The sequence below is a fragment of the Pseudomyrmex gracilis genome, unplaced genomic scaffold, assembly GCF_002006095.1.
Source record: "Pseudomyrmex gracilis isolate BER0280 unplaced genomic scaffold, ASM200609v1 scaffold_444, whole genome shotgun sequence".
Classification (NCBI taxonomy): Eukaryota; Metazoa; Arthropoda; class Insecta; order Hymenoptera; family Formicidae; genus Pseudomyrmex; species Pseudomyrmex gracilis.
Window position 1 is genome coordinate 35,232 of NW_018021028.1, and position 27,661 is coordinate 62,892.

Sequence of the window (27,661 nt, forward strand, 5' to 3'; positions counted from 1 at the left end):
AGCTCCATATTACTTGTGTGTTTTATTTCGTTATTACATAATTTTATGTTCGTCTTCAAATTCATCTGTAAATTACGCGGATACTGAAATGTGTGAGATAGAAATTTTAAAAACGTTCTAACTTCGTAGTTGCTTTGACCGTTCCGACAGTTGTTGTTCGTAGAAGATAGAGAAAAAAGAGAGTAGGAGAAGATTACCATATGTATAGGATTTGGCACAACGTGTCCGAATGTCATCTTCTGGATATTACTATCAAATAAGTCGTGGTCCTCGATTAGGTTTGTTACATTATGTCGAGCTAGTTTTGTTTTTACAATATATATCTCCTCTCGTTGAAGCTTCTAAACCACATCTCTTCGATTCAGCAGTTTCTCCGCCAAAATGTTCAAGAAACGTCTTCGCTATTGCTCGCTACACGTGAATAAAGTTCACGCGGCTAGACGCTACTCTCTCCTCGTCCCACCAACGTGATAGGATACACGTACTTTTTCCGCTTGGTATTGAAGAACGGCGAACTGTGTTGAGCGGGGGTCGGTGTGGGCGACAAGCCACGAAGAAGCGGCAACGAAGTGTCGCCGCTCACACCCGTGGCATCGATCTGCTTCTTCCACTCAGCGCCTAAATCCGTAGCCGGCGCCATGAGACCTTTGCACTCTGGTGAACTACGCACGCTGAGAAATACGTCATTACTGCTGTCGTGTTGACCGGACGAGCCCTGAAGATATCGATACATTGCTCAGTAATTAGTACGTAATTAAAGCTAACGTAATTAAAGTAAGATGTAAAGGCCACTTATTCTCTTCAAGTACTTTTGCTTCGTAGAAGTCCAGGCTCGACCCGTTGGTCTCATTCGTTTGTTCGTTGAACTCCACCTGGATGCGACGCGAGGTACGGGAAACTTTGGAAGAATGCGAGGACGTGCGCGAATTTTCCGACAGATCGTCTCTGCAACACGCTGCCGTGCACGTTCGTTGTTCTCTGCATTCATACGTTACAAATAATTACATTACTTTATGATTTATTTTTGTTTTCTACACACACCTGTTGAAACGTGCGTGGACAGAATGTTAATTTAAAAGCAAATAAATGATTCTTTCAGCGGAGAAAGGAATACCGACCTTCTGACGGAGACGCAGTCCCGTCGTCTCGGAACCGGCGGCGGAAGACCAGCGGCGGCCAGGCTCTTGGCGCTCTCGTAGCTCGCTTCGCTGTTGCCGCTGCTGCTGCCGTTGTTGCTGTCACCCGTGTGCTCTCCCGCAGTTCTAAGAAAGTAGTTCTTCGCCGAGAGCATCGCGTAGTGCAGGTTGTTCTTCAAGTCGTCCGCCGCCGTTGACAAGTTTCCCGGGATCTTGGGGGTGCGTCGCATCGGCCTGGGCACTGGCACAATTGGCGACGGCGGGCCGCTCGTCGATGCTTCCGACAGCGTTTCCGGCGTGGCCAAGGGCGCTATGCGCTTTGTGTCGTCCCAGCGATTCGGACTTTTCGTCAGAAGAAAAAAGAACCGAGTTTTATTTCGCACAGAGAAAACTTTTTTGTTGGGGCGACAAGCTTTGACATGCAAATTTAGCTCAAGTGGAAAGATAAAGATTTTTAATTATTATTATTAATAAATTAAGTTGATTTTTATATTAGGTTTTTTTATGTGATAATAAGTTATTTAAGATACTTTTTCGGACTTTTCGTTTAGAAACACTTCCTGCGCGAACATGATCATTTGTGATAACAGTTGTGCGATGAAATTCGAAGAGTGCTATTATGATTTCGATAAAGATTCAGAGTTAAGCGAGTGAAGCGAGAATGAATGAGAGGGTGAAATCGATTGCTAAAGTCTGAGAAGCGAGTGCGATAACTAATTGAATGAATGAGCGATTTTCTCCCGCTCTATTTAATCTAGAAATAAATTTCATCTCTCTCCGTCAGTTTGTTTTCAAAAAACTTTACAGTTTAATTCGATCGAGACAGTTTGTGATTACCTTTTGCAGGTAGTTTCATAATCAGTTGACAATTAAGAACTTAAATACCATCGATCACATAATCGATTCGCTGGCTATATACGTATCGGTCTCCTCTTCTTCAATTCGCTCGCCCGTTTCAACTCGACGTTGCTAATTCTTTGCGATCAAAATGCAAAACGTCGAAAGTATTCGACTTCTTACGCCTGTTTATACGTCAAACTTCAATTTTCCCACACACACGCCGCAAAATGTGAACATATCACGAAATATCGAACCGTCAAGAGTTTTTAAATGTTCTCGTTCTTACGGTTTGTCCTCCGGCCTGGGCGTATTGAGCAGCTCGCTGGTGAGACTGACGTATTCCCACGGAATGCCATGGGAGTCCACACTGAGCTCGCGACCGGCTTGCGGTATGTCCGTCGGGCTCTGCAATGACGTGAAACTCGTCTCCAGGCAGAGTCGATGGGGTGGCGTGCCCGCCAGGTTGCCGGGACACCTGGTCGGGGTGGACGGCGACAGCAACGCCCGCATCTCCTGCTCCTGCGTCTCGAGCTCGTGTACCTCGATCGCCTGTTGATCCCGCGCCGCTTCCGACGAGGATGCCTCCGTCGACGACGCGTGTCCGAACACCAGTCGCTGGGGCTTCGCCGGTCCCAGCGTTGTCACAACCTGACATATGCGAAGCCACGACGCGGCCGCGGCGTAAATAGTCGTATCTTCGGGCCACAGAGCATTGTAAAAAAGACTTACAAGTATACAGATCTAATCTAGTTCCGTCGATTTGTGTTAAAATCTTCAATACGATTTCCGGAATTTTTGTATATATAATTTGGCAGTACTTTTATGTAAATCCTTGCTTCGCGTTTTGAATATCTTTGTACGTATATATATCTTGCAATTATATGTAGATACATAGTTCATTTCTATATATTTGATTATTTTTATATCTGCCATGTAGGTGTATCTTTTAGTGTAATATGTCATACTTGATACCAAAAAACTGACATTAGTTCAAGTCACTATTATTCATCTACAACAGTATTGTCAACGCTACTTCTTAGTTAATCAGACAGTATATATCAGCACTTGCTCGATCACAATAAAATTGCTAACATGCAGCGATCAGACAATACACTGTGGTGTAACAACAAATCCGCTCTAGAGCAATCTCTCGCCTCTGGTCGAGGTACACGACGAAAATGATACGTAATCAATCAGTATATGATGCGCATGCATGCGTAATGTATATGTGTGGTGTATACATGTATGACGTGTATGCCGTTTTTGATCTGAGCGGAAGATCAATGCTGCATCAGGAAGTGCTCAGCCAAAGTTCGCGAGCGATTCGCGAACAGAGCTCCGATCGGTTTCTCGCGTCTTCCAATTTCATATTTCACAAAAACAAAACTAATCAAAAATTGCCGGCAAACAATAAGTGTAAACACATGATATTGTTTCATATAAACATATTCCGAGTAACTCGGGTTTGATTGGTGATATTTTTTCGCAAAATATCAGAATTTAATTACGTTGTAAATCCGATTTGAACTGTAATTAAATTTGCACGAGATTCCAATTTAATGTTCCGATATCTGGAATATAAACAAGATAAAAAAAAAGAAAATCGATACGGGATATTAAACAATTTTCGGGACACTTGGTTTTGTTTACACACATCCACACGCGGATCGATCCGTTACGAATTTTCGAAGATACGCGCGGATCGATGGATTCTCGAATGAAGATTATACAATCTGTGATATTTTTTGTTACATAATATATGTCGGATTCGAAAAATAGATCCCGGATATAAACAAATCCCCGTTTTTCAGGTATATACCTTGTAGTGTCGTGGCGTGAGGAGGGTGCGTTGGTGTCGGCGTCCAGTGTGTCCCGACGGTGGAGCACCACGATGTGTGAGTACTGATCAAGGTGGGGTGGTAGCGCGAGCTCGGTTGCTATACTTGCGGCAACATCGGCTTCCATTACCGTCGCTGCTCCCGCTTCCGCGCAGCTTCCCCGATCTTTGCACGCCACTACCTAATCCACACCGCAGCCACCCTCATCAGCCACCCGTTACGTTTCTTATCTTATCGCTTGTGTTTTTTTTCGTCAGTCTGATCGAATTTTCGCGACAAATTCTCAACATATATAAGCACTCGAAAGAGACATGCCTCTAAGTTTCGCGCGCTCAAATCTATTCAAAACTTTACAGTTAGGCGTGTCGTGAATCGTCCCAAACATTTCGTCCCGTTAATTATTGATAATTGATTGTGTGCGCTTCAATCTTGTCGATTTGTTTAACTTATTCCAGATCTTGAGAACCACCTACTACAATCGGTCACGCCGTCAGTGACTATTTAGAATCGCCTCGATGGAGGAGTCGGATCAGCTAAACAAAGGTTTCTTTTATCGTGTAAAAAATCTATCTAATCATGCGCGCGTGCATATATTCACCGCTCGCGGAATCTTTTTATTGCCTGATGAATAAAAATTTGTCGTTTTTTCAATGTTTTACATTTCACTCTGAGAAATGAAATAATTTTCGCTTATCACATATTTGTTGTTGAACATACAGCGAAATTCGCGGCTCCGACACGCAGAACACGCGGCTAGAAGCGAACTGATAGTCAATCATCGCCGCTTTTGTGTGAGTGTGAAATGCCCGAGTGCGCGTTACGCATTAACGCTTCGTGCGTGCCGGAGTAGTGTTGAGACAGCAGACTGTAAAATTAAACGGTAGCGCAAGAAAAGTACATGGTAAAAGTAATAATAATCAAACGCTCTAGTTAGGCAAATAAATCGCAGAATGGCGAAATAAATATGACAAGAATAAGAACACTCAAATTGAGAAACAAAACTCAGCAGTATTGAAATAGGATTTAATAAAATGTCTCAGTGACCGAACGTGTACTATCAATATGGTGGTCGAACATTTATTAACTCTTTGCAATCCAAATTTATTTTCACTCTTAAAAGTCTGCAAGAATTGAATTGCATGCGCACAAACATTCGTTGAGATCGTAAAGCATCTGTTCGATAATTTACCACACGTCGCTCTTTGCTTTTACATCTCGAATCCTATTTTATATCTCATGCTTCCAGTTTTGTTTCCAAGCAATTACGCAAGTGATTAAGAAGCCATTAGGAAGCTCTTTCATAAATGAACAACATCGTTTTCGTGGCAGAAAGTATATTGATCGAAGTAATATTTATGTACATGTCTCGCAAAATTATACATAATAATAACAAAGTTGTTGCAAAACAAAAAGTGTGCATTCACAAAACGACCAGCGTGAAACTTCCTGTCTATTTCCATTCACATCGCGACATATTTTTCAGGCTAGCGTTGTAAAAAAATATATATATGAATGTATATGTATATACATATGACACCTATGTTTTGTTGAACGCGAATTTAGCGACTAAAAATATACGATCGTTAAATTTTTCGTTATGTATACACATAAGCGCATACATTCCAAGTGCGGAGTATTTTCTAACGAGAGAGAGAGAAAGAAAGTTTGTAAAAATTGAATATAAAATCAAATACCCGATTTTAGCGCTAAATTCATAACAAGAATATGAACCAATTTTTGCACACAGAGTAACTTCGTCCAGAGAATCACCTGTGTTTTCGTGTTTATATTTTAAAATTTTAGTCGTTTTGCGTGTAACAAATAGAAGAGAAAGAGAAAGGAGAGGAAGAAAAAAAGAGAGAGAAAGATAAAGAACTATTAAATAAAACACGGTATGGCCAATCTTCGTTAAAAAGCAGGATACGCATTGATATAAAATGAATGGCTGTGCTCGAAGCTCAACTTTTAGTACATATATGAAGTATAAACATTGTTTGTCAAATTAAAAAGAAAAAGCACGTGTCATAAGTTGGTCACAAAAAATTAAATGTTTCACTAATAGCGGCAATTCTCGAAGAATTAAAAACTTATTATTTTGATTGTGTTTCTTTCCACCTGAAATGAAAAACAAAAATAACATATAGGAGAAACATCAACATATAAAAAGCGAAAAATCAACATATGAAAGAAAAGCCTCTCTTCACTTTACGTCTCGGATTGTGAGCAAGTGCCTGGGCATCAATAAGCAATGAAGTCGCGTGCGGAAACAGATTTATATGCCGTTGGGTTAGCCGCTAATTCGATACGGAACGATAGTTCATGCACTGTAGAAGAGCATGCATGTCAGTCGTGTGTGTTAACTCATTTTATCTTTAGGCAGTATAATAATCAATGGGGAGAGAGGCAATAAAGACTCAACTTCTAAATAGCTTTCCCTTCCGATCACGCGAAAACGACATAAAACTCATACAGAATCGAAATTTTTAAACCGGGCCAGGGATTTGAATTTTCCTCTGTGAGGAGGAGAGAAAGGGAGATTGCTTATAAATTCTCATCCATTACTCTCGACTGAAACGGTACACTTCTCTGTGAATCGTATCAAATTCATGTGTAAATATAAAATGTACAATCACATCGTTTTGTTGAAAATACAGTAGTAGTAGTACGCGCACTTGCAGCAATCGCAATAAAATCTGATAAATAAAAAGTAAACAGTAATACGACTGTACACGCTAAACTAATAAAACAATTACGCTAAGAAAAGACAATTACATTAGCAACAATATCTATTCTCTCAACGAGTCTACAGCTAACTTTCTACGCTAAAATCTCAAACGTGAACAAGTATCAAAAGAAATTAATTACACAAACGTGTGTTTTGTATGTGCAATTAACCCTATGGTAATACTATAAAAATTCTTTATAATTACAGTTCGACTGTTTGTTTTAACGTGACTCGCACGTTATTCTCTTTTTGATACTTAATCACTCTTTTTGATATTTAATCAGTCATGGAGTCTCATTATTACCGATTTTACAATCTGAACAATCGTCGGTAAAAACTAATCGTCACAGTCAATGCGAGTTCGGTAACGTTTCTTTACACTCGTGTATCTCTACGTCGACGATGATCGATGTGCAATCATCGATACCCGGCCGAGCACACGCACGATCGTAATTATTAACGGTCTGGTTATCCACGTTTGTGGCCGCCCGATCCCGCTGAATCACTTCGCTGGGAACGTCGGGCCCGTCGGTGGTCTCCTCCAGAGGCTCGTAATGGCCCGGTTTCACCGACGGAGTCCGACTCAGCGGTGCCTGCGATCGCTTCGCCTGCTGTCGCACAACCGCGTCCGGTCTTACCTTGTTCAGTGCCCGCAACATGTTGTCCGGCATGTGATCCTGTATCATCACCGGGCTGATCAACACCTCGTCGAAGTCGCACGGACCGGCCCAGAGCGCCTGATACACCGGTTCGCGTTTTCTCAATATTTGCCTGCAATCCAATGTAAGAGAGACGAAAAATTGACAAATAAAAGCCGGAAAAAATCGTTTTACGCTATTTTTCATCCGCGTTGTCTTTAATCTCGATTTTCTCAAAAAAGCTAAAGCTATCCTGTGATCTAATTTCCTATTCCATCGACCGAACTTTAATTTATTCAAAGAAGATTTAATGCGCATAATATTGAAGAACTCATTAAATTTAATTGATACTCTATACATGAAATTCCTCGTCCTGATAAAATACGAGAGTTTCTAAAGAGAAAATCAGGATGTCTTGTATTGCGCTAATTTATTTCCCGCGAGAGACTGTCTCTATGGGATGAAAGCATGCAGATCATTTTATGTGAAAAATGTAATCAAGTAACTAACGAGAAAACTTGTGGAAAATGAGTTTCGACAGACTTTTGATAGATCATGATGAACGTAATAAAGTTGTATATATATATAAAAAGAACATTTCCAAACATTTCTCTTAATGCATCATTGCCAGTGTGGAAGTATCATGCATATATCTTGTGTATCTCGAGGAAAATGTATGCAATATATAAAATGTATATATCTTTAAAAAATAACACCTTTTTTATCTCTCTCTTTGATCAACGAGAGAAATAGAAATTCAAATTAAATCGTTTTAGTTAAATTAATAAATTAATTACGATAATCGATACTTTCAATTCATCTATCGAGATTTGTACTTTTATAATTTGCGACTTTAAAACCGCTTTCGATACAAAACGGTTATTTTGCGTATACAAAATAGAATTTCAACTTCACATTGACATATATTTTTCTCAAGCTACTTGAAAACCATTCTAACTAAAGAAGTTCGCAGGATCCCGCGTCTGCGGCGAAAGATACTTAGAAAAAGTAACGTCGTACGCAATAAACGTGGGATTTATACCTCCCCCAAAACGCGTGCAAACATATTCTCAAGATGCAATAAAACTTCATGTGTTTAGTAATCCCGAAAATGTACGAACTATCTGATAAAACGTACCTCCAACTCGTCTCATATTTCTCCCTAGAAAGAAATATAAGTGTAATTAACACTTTTCGTCATTGTTTCATTCAATATCTCACACAATAAGAATTGAATACGATCTATTCTCTGTTTAATTCTCATATTGTATCAAAATAGTATTCTCATAGTGTATCGAAACAGAGATAATTTTTTTGACATTTACAATCATGAGTAAAAGATTTTAAATTGTAAAACATATAATCAGTGAGACAAATGTTAAAAAATTTATTATTTATTTTTACATCGTAAGTGAATATAAAAACAATAGCACACTGAAGTCCGTTCGTTGTTTCACTATTGCACAAAATATAAACTAATTTTAGTTTATATTGCAGTATAATTTAGTTTTCTTTTGGAATACAATTGCTAAAGTTTTCATTTTAGATGTGTGCGCAGTGCTTCTCTTTTTTTTTTTTTTTAGATAAAACATCGAACAAATATATAAACAGTTTATCTACTTACTCGCCCTTGTTCGGATGATGTCGCACCACGTGTATGATTCGTCCTGGCGGATACAAGGGCCTGTGCAGAGTCAGAGCGATGCTGGAGTCGCTGGGTACCACGGTTTGAGCACGTGCTCGGTCTTTATCCCGCTGATATTCGCTGATGCAACCACCAGCCTCCAGATTTGCGGCCGATGTGGGCGTCGAACCGCATCCGCAACACATTACCGAACACACTATTGTCTTCCACTAAATAAACATACGCATACTTGCGTTATTGTTTTCATAATTTCAAAATATCTGACGTGAGTTCTCAACTTTGTTGTATTTTACAAATGATATTTGTCAAAAATCGAATATTTCGTAAATAATTGATTATATGTAATTAATTAATTCTACAATTTATTTGTGTGTATAAATAATAAAATACGTGAGATTTTAAATTACCTAAAATCTTGCAAGAATAATTTGCGAATAAACTAAGCTCTTGATATACTTTTAATAAAAAAAAAAAAAAAAACTGAGATTTCGAGTTAGGGGAATAATTAACTTCTCATATACCTTAGGATCGACACTTCTCTTGATAGCGTTGATAAGATCCGCTCTCAGACTCTCCATTTGACGGAGTCCGATCCTCGGCACGACATCCTTACCCACCACCACGGAGGTAATAAAATCCTGAGTATATTGCTGAGCTGGCATGCTCAACAGTCCACCGGGTGGCCCGAACGAGAAGCAAACTAAATCCGGATAGTCTTGCTTCAGCAGAATCGCGAGAATCGCCGCCGTGCCGGCGCCCAACGAGTGTCCTACCAGTGTTAGTCCGAACTGATGCGTATCTCTGGAAGGATCCTGTAGCAAAGTTCGATTGACAAAATTCTTTCAATTATCTTTGACGACATACAAAATATTTGTTTCTCTAAAAATTGTCTGATCGGAGTAGGGAAGATCTAATCTCGTTCGCATTCTTCTATTCGTCTCTACTCTAGTTTTTGTTACGCTTTTATAAAGTTGCTTTCTTATCGTTCTTTAGTACGCAGACAGCGACCAAGAGGCGACAAGTTTTATAAGGAAAAGTTTTGACTTTGTGATAAAATTATCTTCACGCGAGAAACATGTTCTGGCGACTAAAGTCTAAAATCATGAACATTTGGGTGGTTTGTCGTAATAAATTACAAAAATACAAATATCTTGTTAATATATTTCGATTTAATTATTTAACTTATTAATTTTTCAGTAAAATCAACGCCGATTATACTCTCTCTTTCAGCATTAGTTTTCAATTGTAAATAAATATTTAGTTTCACGTCCTTCTGTATGTGCGTGTGTGTGTGTGTGTGTGTATTCTCCAAAATCTCTCGCGGCACGAATTTAGAAAAGGCCTATACACATGTGAAAAGGAAAACAAATAAAGATATATATCGTCTATATTTATGCGGTATGTAGATATATGTGCGTGCGCATATGTACGTATAAACTTCGCGTACACATCCGTTGCACGGAATGGGTCTGCCGTCTGAAAAATTTTACTGCCTCAAAACACGCTCAATGACACGCGGTTCGTTAAATCCGACGAAAAAGGTTACTGGAACATTTCTCTGCACGCAGAAGCACGCGATATAAATGGCTTATACTGTTGGTTCTTCTTCTTTTTCGCGATGTGTGTTCCACGGAGAGAAATCGACGAAAAAGTACCTATGTGTTATGCAACGCGTTTTGTTTCAAGCGAAAGCCATCGAACGTTCAAATAAATTCAACAAGATTTGCTCTCTCTTTTAAATGTTAATTAAATGCGAAACAAAAATTTCGCATGAAATTTTAAATACCTAAAAATTCAGTTACCGTTCGCTATTGTGTCGAAACTTCAGCTCGTTATACGCGTTACATTTAATCGCCAAATTGTTACGCAACGATAGAGAGCACAGCGCGGTAATTATTTCGGAATTATTGACCACGTCGATAACGAGCAACGAGACTCGCACACCAATTCGCGCATTATTACATACAATTTGTGCTCACCTTGGCGCGAGCGCGCGCAATGATATCTTCTTCCTGTAGCTTCTTGCGTATATATTCGGCGGCCTGCACCATTCCTTTATGCCCTAGCCAGTCCTCCCTCGGCGGCGTCAAAGGCAGCACTTCGCCCTCGGCGTTCAAGTCCGTCAATACGTCCTTCATGCTTATTGTTCCACGTATACTAATCACAATCTGAAGAAACGTGCGGTCGAAATATATTACACGCAGAAAAAATAAAACGAAACTTCGGCGCGGAACGACGTTAACTTGCCAAATAGTCAAAGTCGATTTTGAACAGTAATCCAGAACATGAAAGGAAATAAACTTTGCCACTTCTCCACTTTCGGCTAAAGAAGTTAATGTTTACAATTTCGCGCGGTAACGAGAACATTAATTAAATTAAATTGACACACTCGGGACAAGCGGCGACACAGACCTTTCTCTTGGTGTAATCGAGCGCGACGAAAAACGGCGTTTCGCCGACGTCAACGTGGAAGGTGGCGTAGACAACCTCGATCTCCCCCAAGTCGAGCATCCTTCTCAGGGCGGCGTAATTGCACCAGCAGCAGTTGTCCTCAACGATCGTCACGTCGTCCTCGTGACGGGCGCCGCATGGAAGGCAGTAGCAGCATTGCAATCTGTCAAGTATATAAACAACGCAAATTAGTTTACCCATTTACTGGTGGTTATTATTTTGTTTATCTTGGACGCGCGCATATATTGTGTGTGTATATATATATATATATATATATATATATATGTATGCTGCGAAGAAAACTACTTTAGCGTGTCGCGCTGAGCGCGACGTTGAATCTCGGTTCCGCGAGAAAAAAATTTCCATTTCATGTGTTGTTACTTCACTTGACTTCATCGACCGATCGTCGGCACCAAGAGAGAAAAGACGGCGCATAAAAGAGAAACTTCTTTCTGTTCTCGCGGGATCGATTCTAATGCCACGCGATTTTATACCGCGTTGTGCACAATCAAAAGTTTTCAAACGGGAAAACGATATTCGTGTGAAGAATTCTTCGCCTCTTGTGGACTATAACAACTTTTCTTTAAATTAAAGCTCATCGACGAATCGACTGATTTCATTCTACGAAGTTATCGTTACGCTCCTACTCACTTCTCAAAGTATATTGACTTTGCAAGACTTTGCAATATCTTGCAACTTTTCTCTCTCTCTCTCTCTCGGCGCGCGCTTCAGTCTCTCTTACTTTACGTTAAAGTTTTCATATATATTTACAATAAAACCCGAAGAGAGTATACAGAAAAGTTTTATATAGAATATTAAACAAGTACAGAAAATATAATTTTGTTTGACAAACAATCTTATCTTGTCAAAATACGCGAAAAATGGATAAGTGGAGATAGAACATCTTTGATTCTAACTACAGTATTGAATATTTCTAGTTCTAATCATTTTTTTGACTCAAAACTGAAGACGCCAGCAATGATTTTTTTATTCGCACACGCCGTTACGGTAGTGATTTTTTAAATAAACGTTTCGAGTTTTCTTTAACGGTAAATAGCGAAAACATATTTCATCGTCTAATATTCATATACATGTAACAAGACTGTTTCTTTTTGGAACAAGAGCCTGAGGAAATCACGTTATCAAAGCATATCGGCGATGTTAGCCGGCAGAATACATCCTACATGAATATTTCAATACAAGCGAGATTCGAGAGAATTACCTGGTGCACAAGTGGCAGAGCTCGGTGGAGGGACCAACGAGGAACATGGGCCAGCCGTAGGCGGCGAGGGCGAAGTGCATATAGTGAATGGCCAGCTGGAAATGGCCTAGATCACCATCCTCGGTCAGGGACAAAAACTTGGTGCGCGGAGTGACCGGCACTCCTGACAGGAACTCGTACGTGTCATTCTTGCGCTGCTTCACTATCAGCTCGCGCTCGATTTTCTGGAACTTCCTCAGCAACACCAAACCGGCCACCACGTCCGACGGCACTACGTCCAAGTCGCGAAAGAAGTCACTCAGCAGCCGAGCAATGTCGGCAAATGAGTTCTGCGAACAGCGATATATCGTTTTTCTTCTCTTACGATTTCAATGGAGCTTAGCTTATTTTTTATCCGCGAAAGTAGAAAACAATTTTTCTTTGTCACTCACAAAGTTTAATCCACTTTGCAATCAGTTTCTTAATTTTTTAAATTAAAAAATAGGACGATATATTTACTTGTGTATTTTTATATTTACTTGTGTATATTTACTTGTCCGTGTGGATAACGTACAAGGCACATAACGTATTTTAAATATAGATAAATTCATTTCTCTTTTAATTAACTTTTCTACGCCACTCACTCGATTACGATCCGAATTGCCCATGCAGCAGAAAAGCAGCCTGCACCTATTGTCCCAGCTATCCTGATAGGCACGTATAACTTTTCTGTAACGTAAAAAAGACGTAAAACATGTTTAGAACTTTCGAATAAATACATTAACGCAGAAATTGGAACGGTCATAAAATTTGAACAAAACTCCGGGTGATGATAGCAGGCGACATGAAGTAGACAAATGGCACGTCAAAAAGTGTGGAAAAAACTGCAACGCCGTTGTCGCGCTTTGGATACGTATCGGAATTCGTCGCACATTTTTCACGAAGTAATTTCTGTCCTGCTTTAGATCTTTTTTTTTTCAATTTTTTTTTTATGTACAATAAAATATATATATATATATATGTATATATATATATATAATTTCACCTCATTTTTATATTTTGTCGCAATAACAAACAAAAGCAGATTTTTTATCTTGGAAGCTGATTTTATTGTACATAAATATATATATATATATATATATATATATATATATATACACGGCATTAAGAGTTGCAGAATTTTATCTCTTTTAACAAAACTGTGTTTCACGCAAATCTAAAACGTTAATGTGTAAAACGCGATAAAAAAGTGATTTACCGTTGTCGCCAATTTCGAGTTCTGCTGCCGCTGCGCTTGTAATGCAACCGAGCGCCTCTTGATTCCGCTTCTCTCATGCTGCGCTGATATTTTTTCATTTTCACCCAGGATCTGCCCGCAGCATCGTACGTGCACCAAATGGTCACCATTATTAACGCCAGCAAGCACCAATTCGATATCACCAAACCTGTTTTTGTGTTTCATTTTCAACGTGATTAACTTTACAATCGGAAACTACAAATTTTTTTCGCAATTTAAATTTTCTTGAAAAAAAAAAATAAATAAATAATCGACTGTGAGCTATGTTTTTTATCAGTTTTATTAAAATTTGTAAGATTGTTAAATATGCAAAGCATCTTAATTAAAATCTGTCTTAAGATTGACAGTTAATTTACTCAGTTTTCATTGAAATAATTTACCGGCGCAAATTTTCAGTCGGAACATAGAAACGTTTCTCAAAGTCTCACCTAACATAACGTCTTTAGCTTGGTCCACTAGGCAGGTTTGATAATAATGCATTAACCACGTAACACCCGCGCATAGCCATCCGATCTCCACTAGTACCAAAACTAAAATCATATCATGCAAAAAAGTCCAAATCATTTCAATGTTCTCTTTATCTTTTGTTATTTAATTTATTACATAAGATTCATCGGAAATCGTCGTCCAAGCAAAAGCAAGACAAGTTTTTTTCTCTCTCTCTTTCTCTCTCTCCCTCTCTCTCCCATCTTCATAATTCTGTAATTTTATATTGATTTAACACCGTTTCCGATATTCATGACGTAACAGCGAATGAGCAACCTACTAGTAGGAGAGATGTACTCACACAGCCGGATGTAAAGAATGTATTGCATCGGCGCTCTTCGTGCAGTATCCAGGATGCTGCCCCTCATCGCCAGGAAGCAAATGTAGAATTCCACCACCATACATACCGCAAGGAGAACCTCATACCCGATCATATACTCCCATAAAAGAAGAATACAGGTATCGCCGCGGTTCCATTCGAGAATACCCAGCAGAATACCTAACACTGTCAGCCTGCGACATACACACACACACATACGTACGCATAAATAAGGTCTTTTTATTCAGGAGATGTGAAATGTTGTAGAATAATAAATGCTGCAGAATAATGCATTTAAAATTAACTCTCTCAGCGATAAGTCGTTACAGCAAAAAGTTCTTGAATATATCCGGAATATGTGGACGCACATCGTACATCAATGCGGTTTATGACTTTAACATTTAAGAATTTTTATTTCAAGTTTTATACAGTTTCTCCGAGATATTATCGTACGAGCGTTTCGTGCAAGCTCGCACACAAACGAGGATTATATTTGCGTTAACACATTTGCATGCAAGAAAATCATCGTGATTTTTTTTTCTTTTTTTAATTCTCTGCGCGCACAAAGAGACGCTGATAAGACCCCGACGATACAAATCAATAGTAGAGAAATTAGGCCGTGTACGCGGAGTCGTTGTACGCTGTTGTACGCGATAGCGGTGAGTATAAGCTAACTTAGTAATTCTCAATTGCAACTTTTGACAAATATTTAAAAAATATATATATAATAAACAATTAATAATAATGAGATTTAGAGGCTCTTTTAGTTAACAAACTAACGGCACGATAAGCCGGAGATTTCAGGTTCGATTTCAGGGATATCTCATATATAGATGCTAATAAGCAATACGGTGTCAACCCACAAAAACTGAAATATTGAGATATTTATGTTTAATGTGCTTCTTTAGCTATCAAAGAACGTTGTTCAATAGTGTTTTTAAAAACTTAAAATGTTTTTATATATCAAAAATACACAAACATCTTAAAAAATATATATATATATACAAACATCTTTTTTTTTTAATCTTAAGGCGTAATCCTCAAAATAGCGATGTGGGTTGACACACATCGCTATTTGTATTGCTTATTAGCGTCCATATACACATGATGATGCAAGTACAGCATCCTATATGAATTTAGAAATTGAAATTTCGTTTCAAATTCACGTGTAAAAATTTACACGTGAAGTATCATTTTAAAAAAATATACATATATTTATTTATTACGCAATTATAGATTAAAAATTCAATAAAAAATTCATAATCGTTGCTGGAAAAAAAATAATTTTATTGAAAATAAAGTAACATTTGTATACTTTGAAAAATAGAGAAATTTAAGATTTAATTAGATTCTGAAAAAGAAATATGGTCTTTTGTATTTTAACCGTGCATTTCAACACTTTTGCACCTCTCTTATTTTTAATATTTAGTATAGCTACCCTTAGCTTTTATTATAGCCTCTAATCGTTTGGGTACACTGTTAACCAATTGTTCAAAAATTGTTCAGGAATTTCACTCCAAACACGTTCAACTCGCTGCCACAGTTCATGAACAGATTTAGATGCGTCTGAACACTTAGCCAACTGTTTGATATAAAACCATACGTGTTCAATGATATTAATATCGGGTGACTGAGGAGGCCAATCTAGTAGCGATAATCCGTGATCGGTGATCCAATTCATTGTTTTTTTTAGCTTTATGTTTTAGATCGTTATCCTGTTGGAAAACAATCTCTTGCTGAAATATACTCAAACTTGGTAAGAGTGATGTTTTTAAAATATGAATGTAGGCATCCGCATTCATCCTTCTTTCAATTTTGAAAAATTTTCCAACAATGTTGCCTCTGATGCAATCCCACACCATAATATTGCTTCCGCCAAATTTTACGGTTGGGAGAATGTACCTATCAGTTAGTCGAGATGCTGGCATTTTTCATATCCATTGACGATCATTTGATCCAAGCCTATTAATTTTCGTCTCGTCAGACCATACAACTCTTCTCCAGTCGTCAACCGTCCAGTTAATATATTTTTGAGCGAACTGTAATCTCAGTTTTTGATGTGTTGCGGTAAGAAGCGGTTTTTTAACTTTAACACATGCTACGAATCCTTCTTGTTTCAAGGCTCTACAAGGACAGTATGAGCACCGACATCCATTCCAAGACGATTTTTAAGGATTTTTTGATTTGGTACTGCATTATCAACTTCTCCAGTTCTTATTAATCTAACTAAACTTTTACGGTCACGTTCATTTAATTTTCGAGGACGACCACCTAATGATTTAATACACTTTGACAAAACTTTTTTCCGTATTCGACTTACACTGGAGTAGTGGATACCAACTTTTTTTGCCACTGTCGCACTGATAAATTTTGTTTTAGAAAATAAATGACACTTTTTATCTTATTAGAAATCGGCTTCATAGTCAACAATATATTTTTTAACAATTAAAACTGAGATTCATCTCGGGCTCTGAAGTCTTTAAACTAATAAATGAATATGATCGGTCGTTCGCTGGATGTTATGCGGGAAACATGTCTATATATATATATGTATGTGCGTGTGTACACATATATAATCGAATTCACGTTTTTTTCACGTGAGTTTTTTTGAATTCTAATTACAATTCTAATAATCATATAGGATGCTAAATTTTGCATCTCGTATATGAAGAACCCCGAATATCCCCCCAAATTAATTTAAAATATTGCGAAAAAATATTTTTTTTCTATGCAAAAACTCTTTATTTTATGCGCTAACGTATACGATACATATTTAATACAGCACTGACTTATCTGATGGAAAACTTCACAATATAGTAGAAAGAATAATACAAAGTGTAAAACTGTTGCAATCGACGGATAAACTTCGACTGGCACAGGTTTGTTTACGATTAGTTTTACGGCGCATGATAACAGTGTATGAATGCTTATTGTGTCTCTCTTACGAATACAAGAGTATTTGTTGACATCAGGGTCCTTCTAATATTCTTCTTTAAATTCAAACAAGTAAATCATTGCAACAGTTTTGAGAGTCACTGTTTATATATATATATATGTATTATATATGATATATAACATATATATGTGTGTACGCACATTATGTTAGAGTTTTTCTTTAATGAAACACTACAAACACGAAATTATGCACAGTGTTATTACATTCTGCGAGTCTCATTTCGAGCGGCAGCGCACGGATCTCATTAGTAAGGTATTTGGGGTACACGAACGTTTGTGAAACCCGAGACTCGAAAAATCGAGCTCGCGATTACCGCCACGTCGTGACTAGGACGTGTTAAGTGATGTAACAAGTCTGAGGAAAAGAATCTCTGTGTGGAAATTACATAACGTCTTTGTATGGTTTAGTTGTTTTCTTCCTTCAGACTTCATTGATAAATTTCGATTACGTAACTACTCACTCAGTGTCTCGACACATCTCTGCTGTGTTACTGTGTACAATGTATATATAGTACGCATCGAGTCCGCGATGTTAATGATCAGAATACCTTTCGATTATATTGTCGACGTCAGACGACACGACGGAAAGACAAAAGAGCTTCCATAGCGAACGTTCCGCGCTGCGGAAGTTCGCGCGTTTCAAACTTTGCGAACCGTGGACATTTGTTGCACACGGGCGATGTGTGTATATAGATCATATTATTGTGGCACACAGGTCTGTACAGGGAGAGACCGCGCGCGATAGATGCAGCTGCGTCAAACTGCATCGGCGAGCTTTCAAGCGGTTTGATCAAGCGAGAGCGTCCTTTAACAGACATCGGACAAATAATCTCCGACACTTGTTTTTTGACGGGAAACCCGGAAAGTTCGGAAAGAACCGCAACGAAATTTAATTTCGACATCGATATTTTATTTTTAAAAAATAGACACCGGCTTGTGTACGCATTTCCGTCGTGTGGACATACTGATACGCTCGTACGAATTGAAATTTGATCAATCGAAATGAAACGAAACGAAAACAATTCTTCTCAATTACCGATCTCTGTTGAATTTCATCTTCTAATTCGCAATCGTGAATTTTTCTCCAACGTAAAAATTTGTTGCGACGGTCTGATTAGTTATTTCTTCTGAGAATCGATTAACGACTGATTTATTAAGACAAGTTTCAATTTCGTTTTAAAAAAAAGTTAGTGCGTGACTGTTTGCAAAACGCAATATACACGCGCATCTAATTAGTAAAAGCAGATTTCGCTCTTATCGCGATTAAAGGTATTTTAAAGGGGAAAAGAGAGAGAGGTAGAGGAAGAAAGATCGACGAGGGGGAAAGAAGCTTTGGAAAAAAAAAAAAAAAGAGAGAAGAGAGCGTCACTAGGGGAGATAGCAGAGAGGAATTGAAGGGTCGTCAGACCCTTAAATGCCGCTGCGTGGTTTCGTAGAGATATCGATTTATCTCGTAGTCAGCTTTCCTACTGTCCTCGTCGCAAGCCGCGCGTCAGTTTTCACTTTCTGCACGAGAGACAGCTAAGAAAACCGTCCCGCAGCGATTTTCCTGGCGGATTCATAACAAATTAAAGATGTTTTCTCTCACAGGTGTTCCATCGGCGACGTTAGATATGAATTCGATTATTTTTACAAATCGTGTAATTTAGTCCTTATCTATAAAGAGGAAAAACATCTCCACATAACTGGGAAATATTTTTCTTATCTTGTTCCGCTCCTTCTTTTTAAAATAGTCAATATATATATATACAAAGATGTTTTTTCGGGTTTGAACCGCGTTAGTGTCATTTTTATACCGACGTCGATATAAAAATGACACTAACGCGGTTCAAACCCGAAAAAACATCTTTGTATGTTAATACTACACACCGCGAAAGCATCAAATATCAAGTCAATATATATATATATGACGTTTATTATACGAAATAAATGAGCCAGATCGTACCTCGACGCCTCGGTCAGGAAGTCGAACCCGGATGTTCCGCATTTCTTGCATTAATTTACACGTTAAAAATATATTTTGCACGAAACTTTTTGTGGCTTTCAAGATTTCTTATTTCTTGATTTAGTTTATATTTAATAGAGGCGTACATATATATATATATATATTTTGTTGAGAGAACGATGCTTTTTGAAAATTTCTACGCGTAATGGCCACTAGGCCATTCTAAAACCGCAATGCCAGGTAATGTCGTGACTCTTGACATTTAGAATGCGGAAACGTTTCTTATATCCGGTCGGAGGGGGGGGTATAAAGCTCGATACAGAGTTACGAGGAAATCAATGTTAAAGGGGACTTGCTGAACTTCGCATAAGTGCCTCCGCTTTGCTCGCGTCCTTTGAAAACTCCGCGACGATCTCTGTAATGTGACGAAATTCCCCGAACCTATTATACAACATTATCGAGTTTTCGATCACACACTGTATAAGCTGTCGCGTTTACGATAAAAGCGACGTATCATAAATCTCAAAATTCTGCCGAATCCCGGAAACAAGTGGTTCGCGCGACGCGATATGTGATTTTATCGTACTTGCTCATCTTACCGCATCGCGGAAACGGTTCTCTCGCGATTGCGACATCATACACGGAGCAAAAACTCGCGCGTCCGTATGCTATGCAGTTTTCTTGCGTTACTCCGTTTCGATTATTACTTTTGTTGTTTAAATTAACATAAAACTTGTATATTATTATTTTCGCAACGTTTATACTCAAAAAAACAAATTAACAAATACAAATGTAAAATATTCCGTCGATTACTGAACATTACTAATTTGTCAATAAATAACACAAATGTTTGTCAATAAATAACACGAATTTACGAATGTAAATTTAAGTTACAATTTAGAGTGAACCTTCTGGGGGACATGGTAGAAGTAATATTTTCTTTTTCACTCTGTATCGCGCATAATCGACAAGCGGTACGTTACTTTCGTCCGCTGATTCTTCGATGAAGTGTCGAAGGTACAAAGTCCTTGAAGAATGTTTTCTTCAAGAAAGACAACAAAAAAAGAAAAAAATGATCCGATAAAAGCGTTGGTTTTGCGCGCGTTGACACCTCCGATTCCGAACGAAACCTGATGTAAGCGCATCGGATTTCATTTGGAATCGGAGCGCATCGCGCGCCCATCGAGATTATCACAGCGATGAGAAATGAATGCGTATCGCGCGTTGTAATTTGTTGTAATTACATCGCCAACAAGTCACGTCCAGTAATAAATCACTTTTGATGTGAGTTTAATTTTAAAAAATTAATCGTTAAATGTAAAACAAAAATTAAAATACATTGTTACTTGGTGTTAATTGTAAATTGAATTCTTTTCTCTTCTTTCGTCTTTTAAATTCAAACATGCTCCTTTCAAATCAATTTTATTTACACTCCTAAGAGACGCAGTGTTCGTTCTTATCTCTCGCTCAGATTTATCTGCAAATTGCTGGAAGAAAAGAACAATATTGTGACTGCAAACGGTATTTAACGAAACTTGTTTATAAAAATCCGAGGAGATTGATTTTTCGCTCGAACGCGTCGTTCGAGATCGGTGTATAATTGAACACTCGTATCAGCTTTATCTAACCGTAAGTCTTAAATCCTTGTTTTTCAACACCCCGTATACACTATAATGTACTTTAAATCCCGAGAGAGCGTATAGGCTCGGATCTATACTTAGCTGTAAGCTCGGCGAGGAAAAAATAGTATTCGGTACACGTGCACACACGAGTTATATGTTACAATGATTTTTACTGGCTCGTATAGACAAGTCGATGTATATAGAAAACCGACTTCTCGAGATGTGCCAACAGCGACCTGCTCGCATCTGTTCCGTGAGGTTGTAAAAAAACCACAGCGATTTCTGACTTTTCTTTGGAAATGTCAAAATAATGGTCAGAATTGCTTCAAAAAATCTTACATGTATTTAAAATCGCGATTCTTTAAACCTCTCTCTCCTCTCTCTCCTCTCTCTCTCTCTCTCTTTCTTTCTCTTTCTTTCTCTCCTTTCTCTGCTTCCCTTGCGAGAAACGATTATCGCTAATAATAATAACACGAGAGGTGTTTTCGCGCGATCGACTCTTCTTGAAAAACAATGATCAGCCGTTAACACGGAAAATATATGTAATAAAAAAAGCTGATCGCAGAATCATCCTCTCTTGTTGACGGCTATTAGAAGAGGGTAAAGGAAAGAGAGTAAACGCTTATCTCGTGTGAGGGTACTTCGCGGTCTCAGATTACAAGAGACTTGTATTTTTGTTCGGAACAAATATCCGGGAGTGGTGAGAATATCGTCTGCGCGTAATTTCGATTGCAGATTGATTGGAGAGCAACGGCGAGAGAAAAATGACGCCGAGAGATTTTCAATCCGGACGCTTACACATAACAAACTCTGAAAATAACAAACCAATACCGCGTGCCGAGAATAATCAAGGCCGCAAGCTTGCACTCTTGAAAATGATCACCTGTTTATGCAGAGTAAGTATGTATGTATGTATATGAGAGTGTGTGTGTGTGCGTGTCACTATATCCTCGCTCGTAACTTCGTCTCGCGCATAATTTCAAAGAGTAATTGAGAGAATATCACGCTATGATAGACGCAACAAGAGAGTGGAGGCTCCTATGAACAATGAATTAAAACGCGCGCGTTCAGTTAATACGCTTTTTTTTTCGGCAAAACCACTGCCGAATAAATGGCTCGAATTCAACCCTTTTAGCGCCACTGACGTATTTATGTGTCACGTACATGAACAAAAATATCATAACGTGAAATATCATTAGTGGATACATGTGCGCGCGTGTGTGTATAACAGTTTTTTTTGGATACAAGCAGAGTTGATTTACAAAAAAAAATTGCAATAATGACTTTATGCAGTACACAGTATATATGCAAAAAAGCATTCCGCCTCCAAGTCGTTATCACGGGCCGCGCACCGCGTCAAACGCTTAGTTCTGAAGTGCTTTACACTTAAAAGGTTGAGGATGCTTTCAATATGCATAATATTTCTCAAGCAAGGAAGTGACTGAAGTTGACTACGAGGTCATTCTCATATAGCAGCTCTCAATCAGTCTTCTATTTCGCGTTACATTATTATTACTTTGTAGAACACTTAATTTTTTTTCTTTTTTTCATTTTTATTGGATTTTTCTCGACTCGCTTTTGTTTTTTTTTTTTTGTTTTTTTTTTAATCATCAGTCCATTAACGACGTTTACAAACGTGCTATTTTTCTGGCTTTTGCGAATAATTACACGACAATTGCGCAAACATTTGAATGTGACCGCCACACACGAATGGTAATACTGCATATTTCTCTAGCGGGAACAGAACTCGTAAAAAGAGTTTTTGTTTTACCGTAAAAGGATTTTTTATATACTTTTTTGTTTGTAGAATATTTAACACACACGCGATAGAATATTTAATATATAAATATAATATAGCAAGAGAGAGAGAGAGAGAGAGAGAGAATGATAGAATAGAATAGAATTTTGGAACGTATTTTCTTTACAAGCTTCGGATTAAAGAATTATTTTTCGCAACGCGTACACGTGCACGAATAACAATTGGTCTCTTCACAAATTTATTCAGTTTTTTGTCAAAACAAGCGAAAAATTGAATATGTCAATATGTCTCTCTCGCTGATTCGTTCAGTTTGTCAATTCACTTTCATGTACATTCAGAACTTTTGTCCAACATCTTGACATTTATCTCGATCGGTGTTTTGCGTTAAAAAATGTTTTTTACCGCTACATCATGACTTGAGCTTCGCACTTATTTGACTTTCTGTACGACAGGCGTTCCACAATTTATCTCACGAACTGGATTAAGCGACGACATGATCCAGATCTGGAAGATAATACTACGGTCGCTTTTGTGTCATTCATTATCATTCTATCACACCCAAATCTTCGATGTTGATCCTGCGACCGTCGCGGCTTAATGCCATGTTCATTGTTTATTCAGTCGAATGGAGAGGGAAGTCGAGATCTAATATATTACATATGTCTGTCTGTTACGTGCGGAAGAAAAATAAAATAAAAAAAACTTGCACGCGCCAGGTTGACTTCGGATTCACATTCATTATTTCATTGTTTTACTAGACAGCCACAGTCTATTATTTCTTGTGATTTTAAAATTCCGAAATGCATGTTTCCATCTGTCGTAACTCTTCAACGCACAATCGTCATGTTGTGATCGAAGAAAATTGAAAGAAAAATCATGTTCGAAGAAAACAGTTTTAGTGAATCTTATTCTTTTCAAGTGAAAAACTTTATCGGAGAAACCATGCAACTAGACCGCAAACGACTATTTATACAGTTCGCGTATCTTTTTACCGAGAAACATCCGCACCTCGTATTTTTTATCATTTCTGTGTCGCACCGGTCTTACTTACCATATGAGATGTAAAATGAAGAGAAAAGCGCCGGGCACGACGAGGTCGTCGCTGCCGACGCTCCAACGTCGTCGAAATACTACGATACCAGGCATCTCTTGCGTCGTCGTCGTCGTCGCCGCCTTCGTCGTCCTTGTAGTCTTCCATCCAAACGAGCCGGCGACCGAATCTGCGCAAGAATTACATCTCTCAAAACCTTGTGTCACACTGACCGATATTTAAGAAGTCTATGATTTTTAGTAAGATTTTTTGTAAGAGTAAAAAAATAGAAACACTTTTTTTCATAAATCTGCTGTTATAAAAGAATGCAAAAAAAATTATAAACTAGATATTTTTTAAAATAAAATCTTGCACACACGCGTTAAAAAAAAAAAATGTATTCTTCGCGTTCTCGAAGACAATGCGAGACTTTTCTTTGAGTGATTTTACAAAAAAATCTCTCGGGTTGTTTTACACAAAGTACTTCGATATTTCTTTCAATAAGAATACGGTCTTCAATTATCGATTTGCGTACCTTACATGCGGATCACTGCGCGATGACTCCGATGACGATCGTCGGAAGTAATCGACGACGACAGTCGACGACGCCGTCGTCGGCGTCGCGCGTCACGCCGACGAGCGTTCTGATAATAGTGACGATGATTTTGCTTGTCAGAATCGTTGTTGTCCATTCCTCAGCAGCCGTGCTGCCGTTCTTGTTGCTGCTGCTAACGACGCCGCCGCTGCCGCTCGCCTCGATGCCTTCTTCTTCTTGGCTTTCAGCGATAGCTTGCCAACGGGAAACGCGATGCCGCATCGTGTTACCCTCGATCGAGTCATGCAATGTGCTCCGCTATCTACTGATAATTAATATTATCGGATAATCTTGAATGCAACGCGAAATATATCGGGAGAAATTTTCGATGCTCGACAAACGATTTTAAATGGTCTTGCGCGACGTTGTGATATCAGTGATTTTTGCAACGAACGTGTGATTGATTCCACACTTAACATATTGATAGAGCAATGATGTCGCTTGCTTTGAAACCTTCTTTTTGTTTTAAGCAATTAATATTAGTTACAATATCAGAATACTGTTTACTCCCGACGATTTTTTCAATATTCGGTTAATATTAAGCCGGTTTTTTAATCAGAATTTTTAAGCGCGAGATTTTAAATGCAAATGTGAAAACGAAAATAACGAGTGATGTAACTATCGGGACGTGTGCAATTGTGAAATAGTGCGTACAATGAGATTCACTCATAAATTAATAACGAAGGTATTAAATATGTAAAGAGGCGCGCGGAACAGACTCGCGGTAAGACTTTTGAAAACTAATTAGTTCAAATAGAGACGTGTTGTTTCTGTGCAATGGCGTCTTCTTCAACTCTAATTTCGATTATGTATTATTTAAGAAATGACTCAGACATACTTCGATTTTGCCGAGAGAGAGAGAGAGAGAGAAAGAAAGAGGGAGAGTGTGTTTATACCGTTTAGCATGCTCGTGTTTCTGATTTCGATCACATTACGAATTCTCCGCCTTGAAGTTACACCCACACGAGCGAATGAAGACTACACGCAGTGCAGAAGTAAAATTGAATATATAATTCAAAGAAAGATAACGCACACACACGCGCGAGGGAAGATCACGTCGATCGACGTAGGTACGTTACGTGCAATGCTAATTCACTTTTTTTGCGCGCATATATATATGTACAACCCGATATCGTGTAATTAAATTAACAAGTGCATTTTCTGAACCGCAAACTAATGAGAACGTGACTTCGTACATATTTTTTTTTTTTTGCGTATATAGTATGAAATTATCTACTTTCACGATAGCGTAAGTTGGACTTTGAAATCCAATGGATTTTAATGAGATACGAAGTGCAAAATAACGTGTGTCTATTTTTTATGAGAACGTTACGCTTATTGAGCTTCTTGAATTTTTTTTTTGGGGGGGGGGGGATAACAAAGAAAAAATATAAAACGAGGTCAATTGCGAGCAAAAAATATGGACGTTTAACATATGTAATGATTATTAAGTAAAACGTTACATTAAGATAGAGAACGTTTCGAACTCATGCTTGATGAATCATCTTCAGTCGCAAATAAATTAACAAAATCGCAAAGATAAATAATCAGTCAGAAGAAACCGCAAAGTGATATAAAGAAATATTTTAAAAATCCAGTAATTGTTTCAAATTGTGAAACATGCTTATATCTCATACGACAGAAAAACAAATGTCCAATATTATAGTAAGTCGCCTTAAATGAAAGTAAAATAATTCAAACTCAAGTTCACATAACATTGTTGTCCTGTAATTAATTAAAAGTGGAAGCGCACCGTCAAGAGACACGAACAATGAAAACACCAAGAGAACTTTGCTCACTAACATGAGAGAATTGAAACGTAACAAAGGACAATTTAACTTAACAATTTAACATATTCGTTCCAAAAACATAAAAACAAAAAGATATAAGTCAACAGTTAAAATTCAAAATTGTTCAATTTAATTCATTACGTTAAATAATGATAATAATATTTAAAAAATTAATGATTATGATATTATATTAAATAATTATAATAATATTAAACTTATTTGCTTGCAAATTATAACTTTGTTTTATATTTTTTCCTTGTTATTTACAACACGAGCGTTTTCTTATATTTCTTTTTTTTTTGAAAAGTCGAGATCGTGCGCGATTAAATTATTTCACAACACCATCCCCTTCGTTAAAATCGCATATTATTAAAAAATCTAGTATTTTGCGAGATAATTATAAAATGAATTAAATCTAGTGTAATTATAAAATAAAATTTGAGAAAAAAGAAAAATAAAGAAAGAGAGAGAGAGAGAGAGAAGGGAGGAAATAAGCTAGATTTTTACGATAATTATATCTCGACTCGAAATTTTCCTATACAATATCTGAGAACAACATGCGAGTATAAAATTTAAATAAAACAAGTTTGGTGTGTACTCAAGTAATATTGAAATAAAGTTTTTTAATATTCAACCGTTCTTTTTACAGATGTAAGTACATGTAATCTCCTGAAAATTCAACGAATCACCTTGTCGGTTTTGATCATCGTTCGCGGTTCGAAATCGCAGCGCGTTTCACAGAAGGCACGCGCTTACTGTGGACAATAATAAACGTCCGAGGCGACGCTCGGCGTCGGTCGCCGTGACGCATCAGCCCCAATTATCGGGCGCTTTTATCCTTTCATCACGCTTCTTATACCTACATATGTTCTTTTGCACGCGAAACTCCTCTCGCGCGTAAGCGCAAACACGCTCTTTTTCTCCCGTTTTCTGTCCTTCTCTCTTTCTCTCTTACGCATAATTTACATATCGCGAAATAAAAGAAAGAAGCACTTGTGCACACCTTCGATGATCTTCGCGATGCGCGTCGTTGGATAGTATCGGCAGCCAGCTTTCTTCTCTTCTTTTCTCGAAAGCTTGTTAAACTATCGAACTATCCGCAACGACGGCGGATAGTTTTAAGTCACGAGTCTCGACCGCTGCCAGCTTCAAGATCCGCTCGGAAACTGTGCGTTTTCCTTCATGTTTCGTTTCGAATTTCTTCTTTGTGAATCAAAACAGAACTACGAAAGAACGGAACGATCTATATAGAACTGCGTACGTTGTAAATAGCCACGTGTCGAAGAGCAAAGCGTCACGACGCGTTCACGTCACTTATCGCGGGAGGGAGACATGGTGCGGCCGAACCGAGCGAACACAAGCAACACGAGCCACCCCGAGAAGCGCGAC

At 38.1% G+C, this 27,661-nt stretch overlaps 1 protein-coding gene across 9 annotated transcripts; it reads right to left on the reverse strand.

The window, feature by feature from the left end:
• Positions 1–275: 275 nt before the first annotated feature.
• On the reverse strand, positions 276–27,660 carry LOC109860652 (sn1-specific diacylglycerol lipase alpha). 9 transcript variants are annotated; one of them, XM_020439884.1, is made up of 18 exons: positions 27,276–27,660; positions 24,423–24,744; positions 23,909–24,077; positions 14,559–14,770; positions 14,200–14,301; positions 13,733–13,919; positions 13,119–13,203; positions 12,496–12,824; positions 11,235–11,436; positions 10,802–10,990; positions 9,344–9,634; positions 8,802–9,031; positions 8,316–8,339; positions 7,178–7,310; positions 2,263–2,624; positions 1,119–1,478; positions 810–978; positions 276–715 (listed from the first exon to the last, which is right to left on the reverse strand). In XM_020439884.1, exons 3-18 carry the CDS (start codon positions 24,001–24,003, stop codon positions 437–439), a joined length of 3,249 nt encoding a protein of 1,082 aa, XP_020295473.1. In that variant the 5' UTR covers positions 24,004–24,077; positions 24,423–24,744; positions 27,276–27,660; the 3' UTR covers positions 276–436. The 9 variants fall into 9 exon arrangements, with proteins under 9 accessions (XP_020295473.1, XP_020295478.1, XP_020295474.1 ...); XM_020439889.1 differs by lacking the exon at positions 2,263–2,624 and adding an exon at positions 3,796–3,995; XM_020439885.1 differs by having other exon boundaries at positions 24,423–24,747.
• Position 27,661: the final 1 nt, after the last annotated feature.

Bases quoted from the DNA above. Each gene is read 5' to 3' on its own strand.
- LOC109860652 (XM_020439884.1), bottom strand. From the start codon at position 24,003: ATGCCTGGTATCGTAGTATTTCGACGACGTTGGAGCGTCGGCAGCGAC. The intron at 14,302-14,558 runs GTGAGTACATCT...ATATGATTTTAG, and splicing joins CATTCTTTACATCCGGCTGT to TTTTGGTACTAGTGGAGATC. The intron at 13,204-13,732 runs GTAAATCACTTT...TTTACGTTACAG, and splicing joins ACTCGAAATTGGCGACAACG to AAAAGTTATACGTGCCTATC.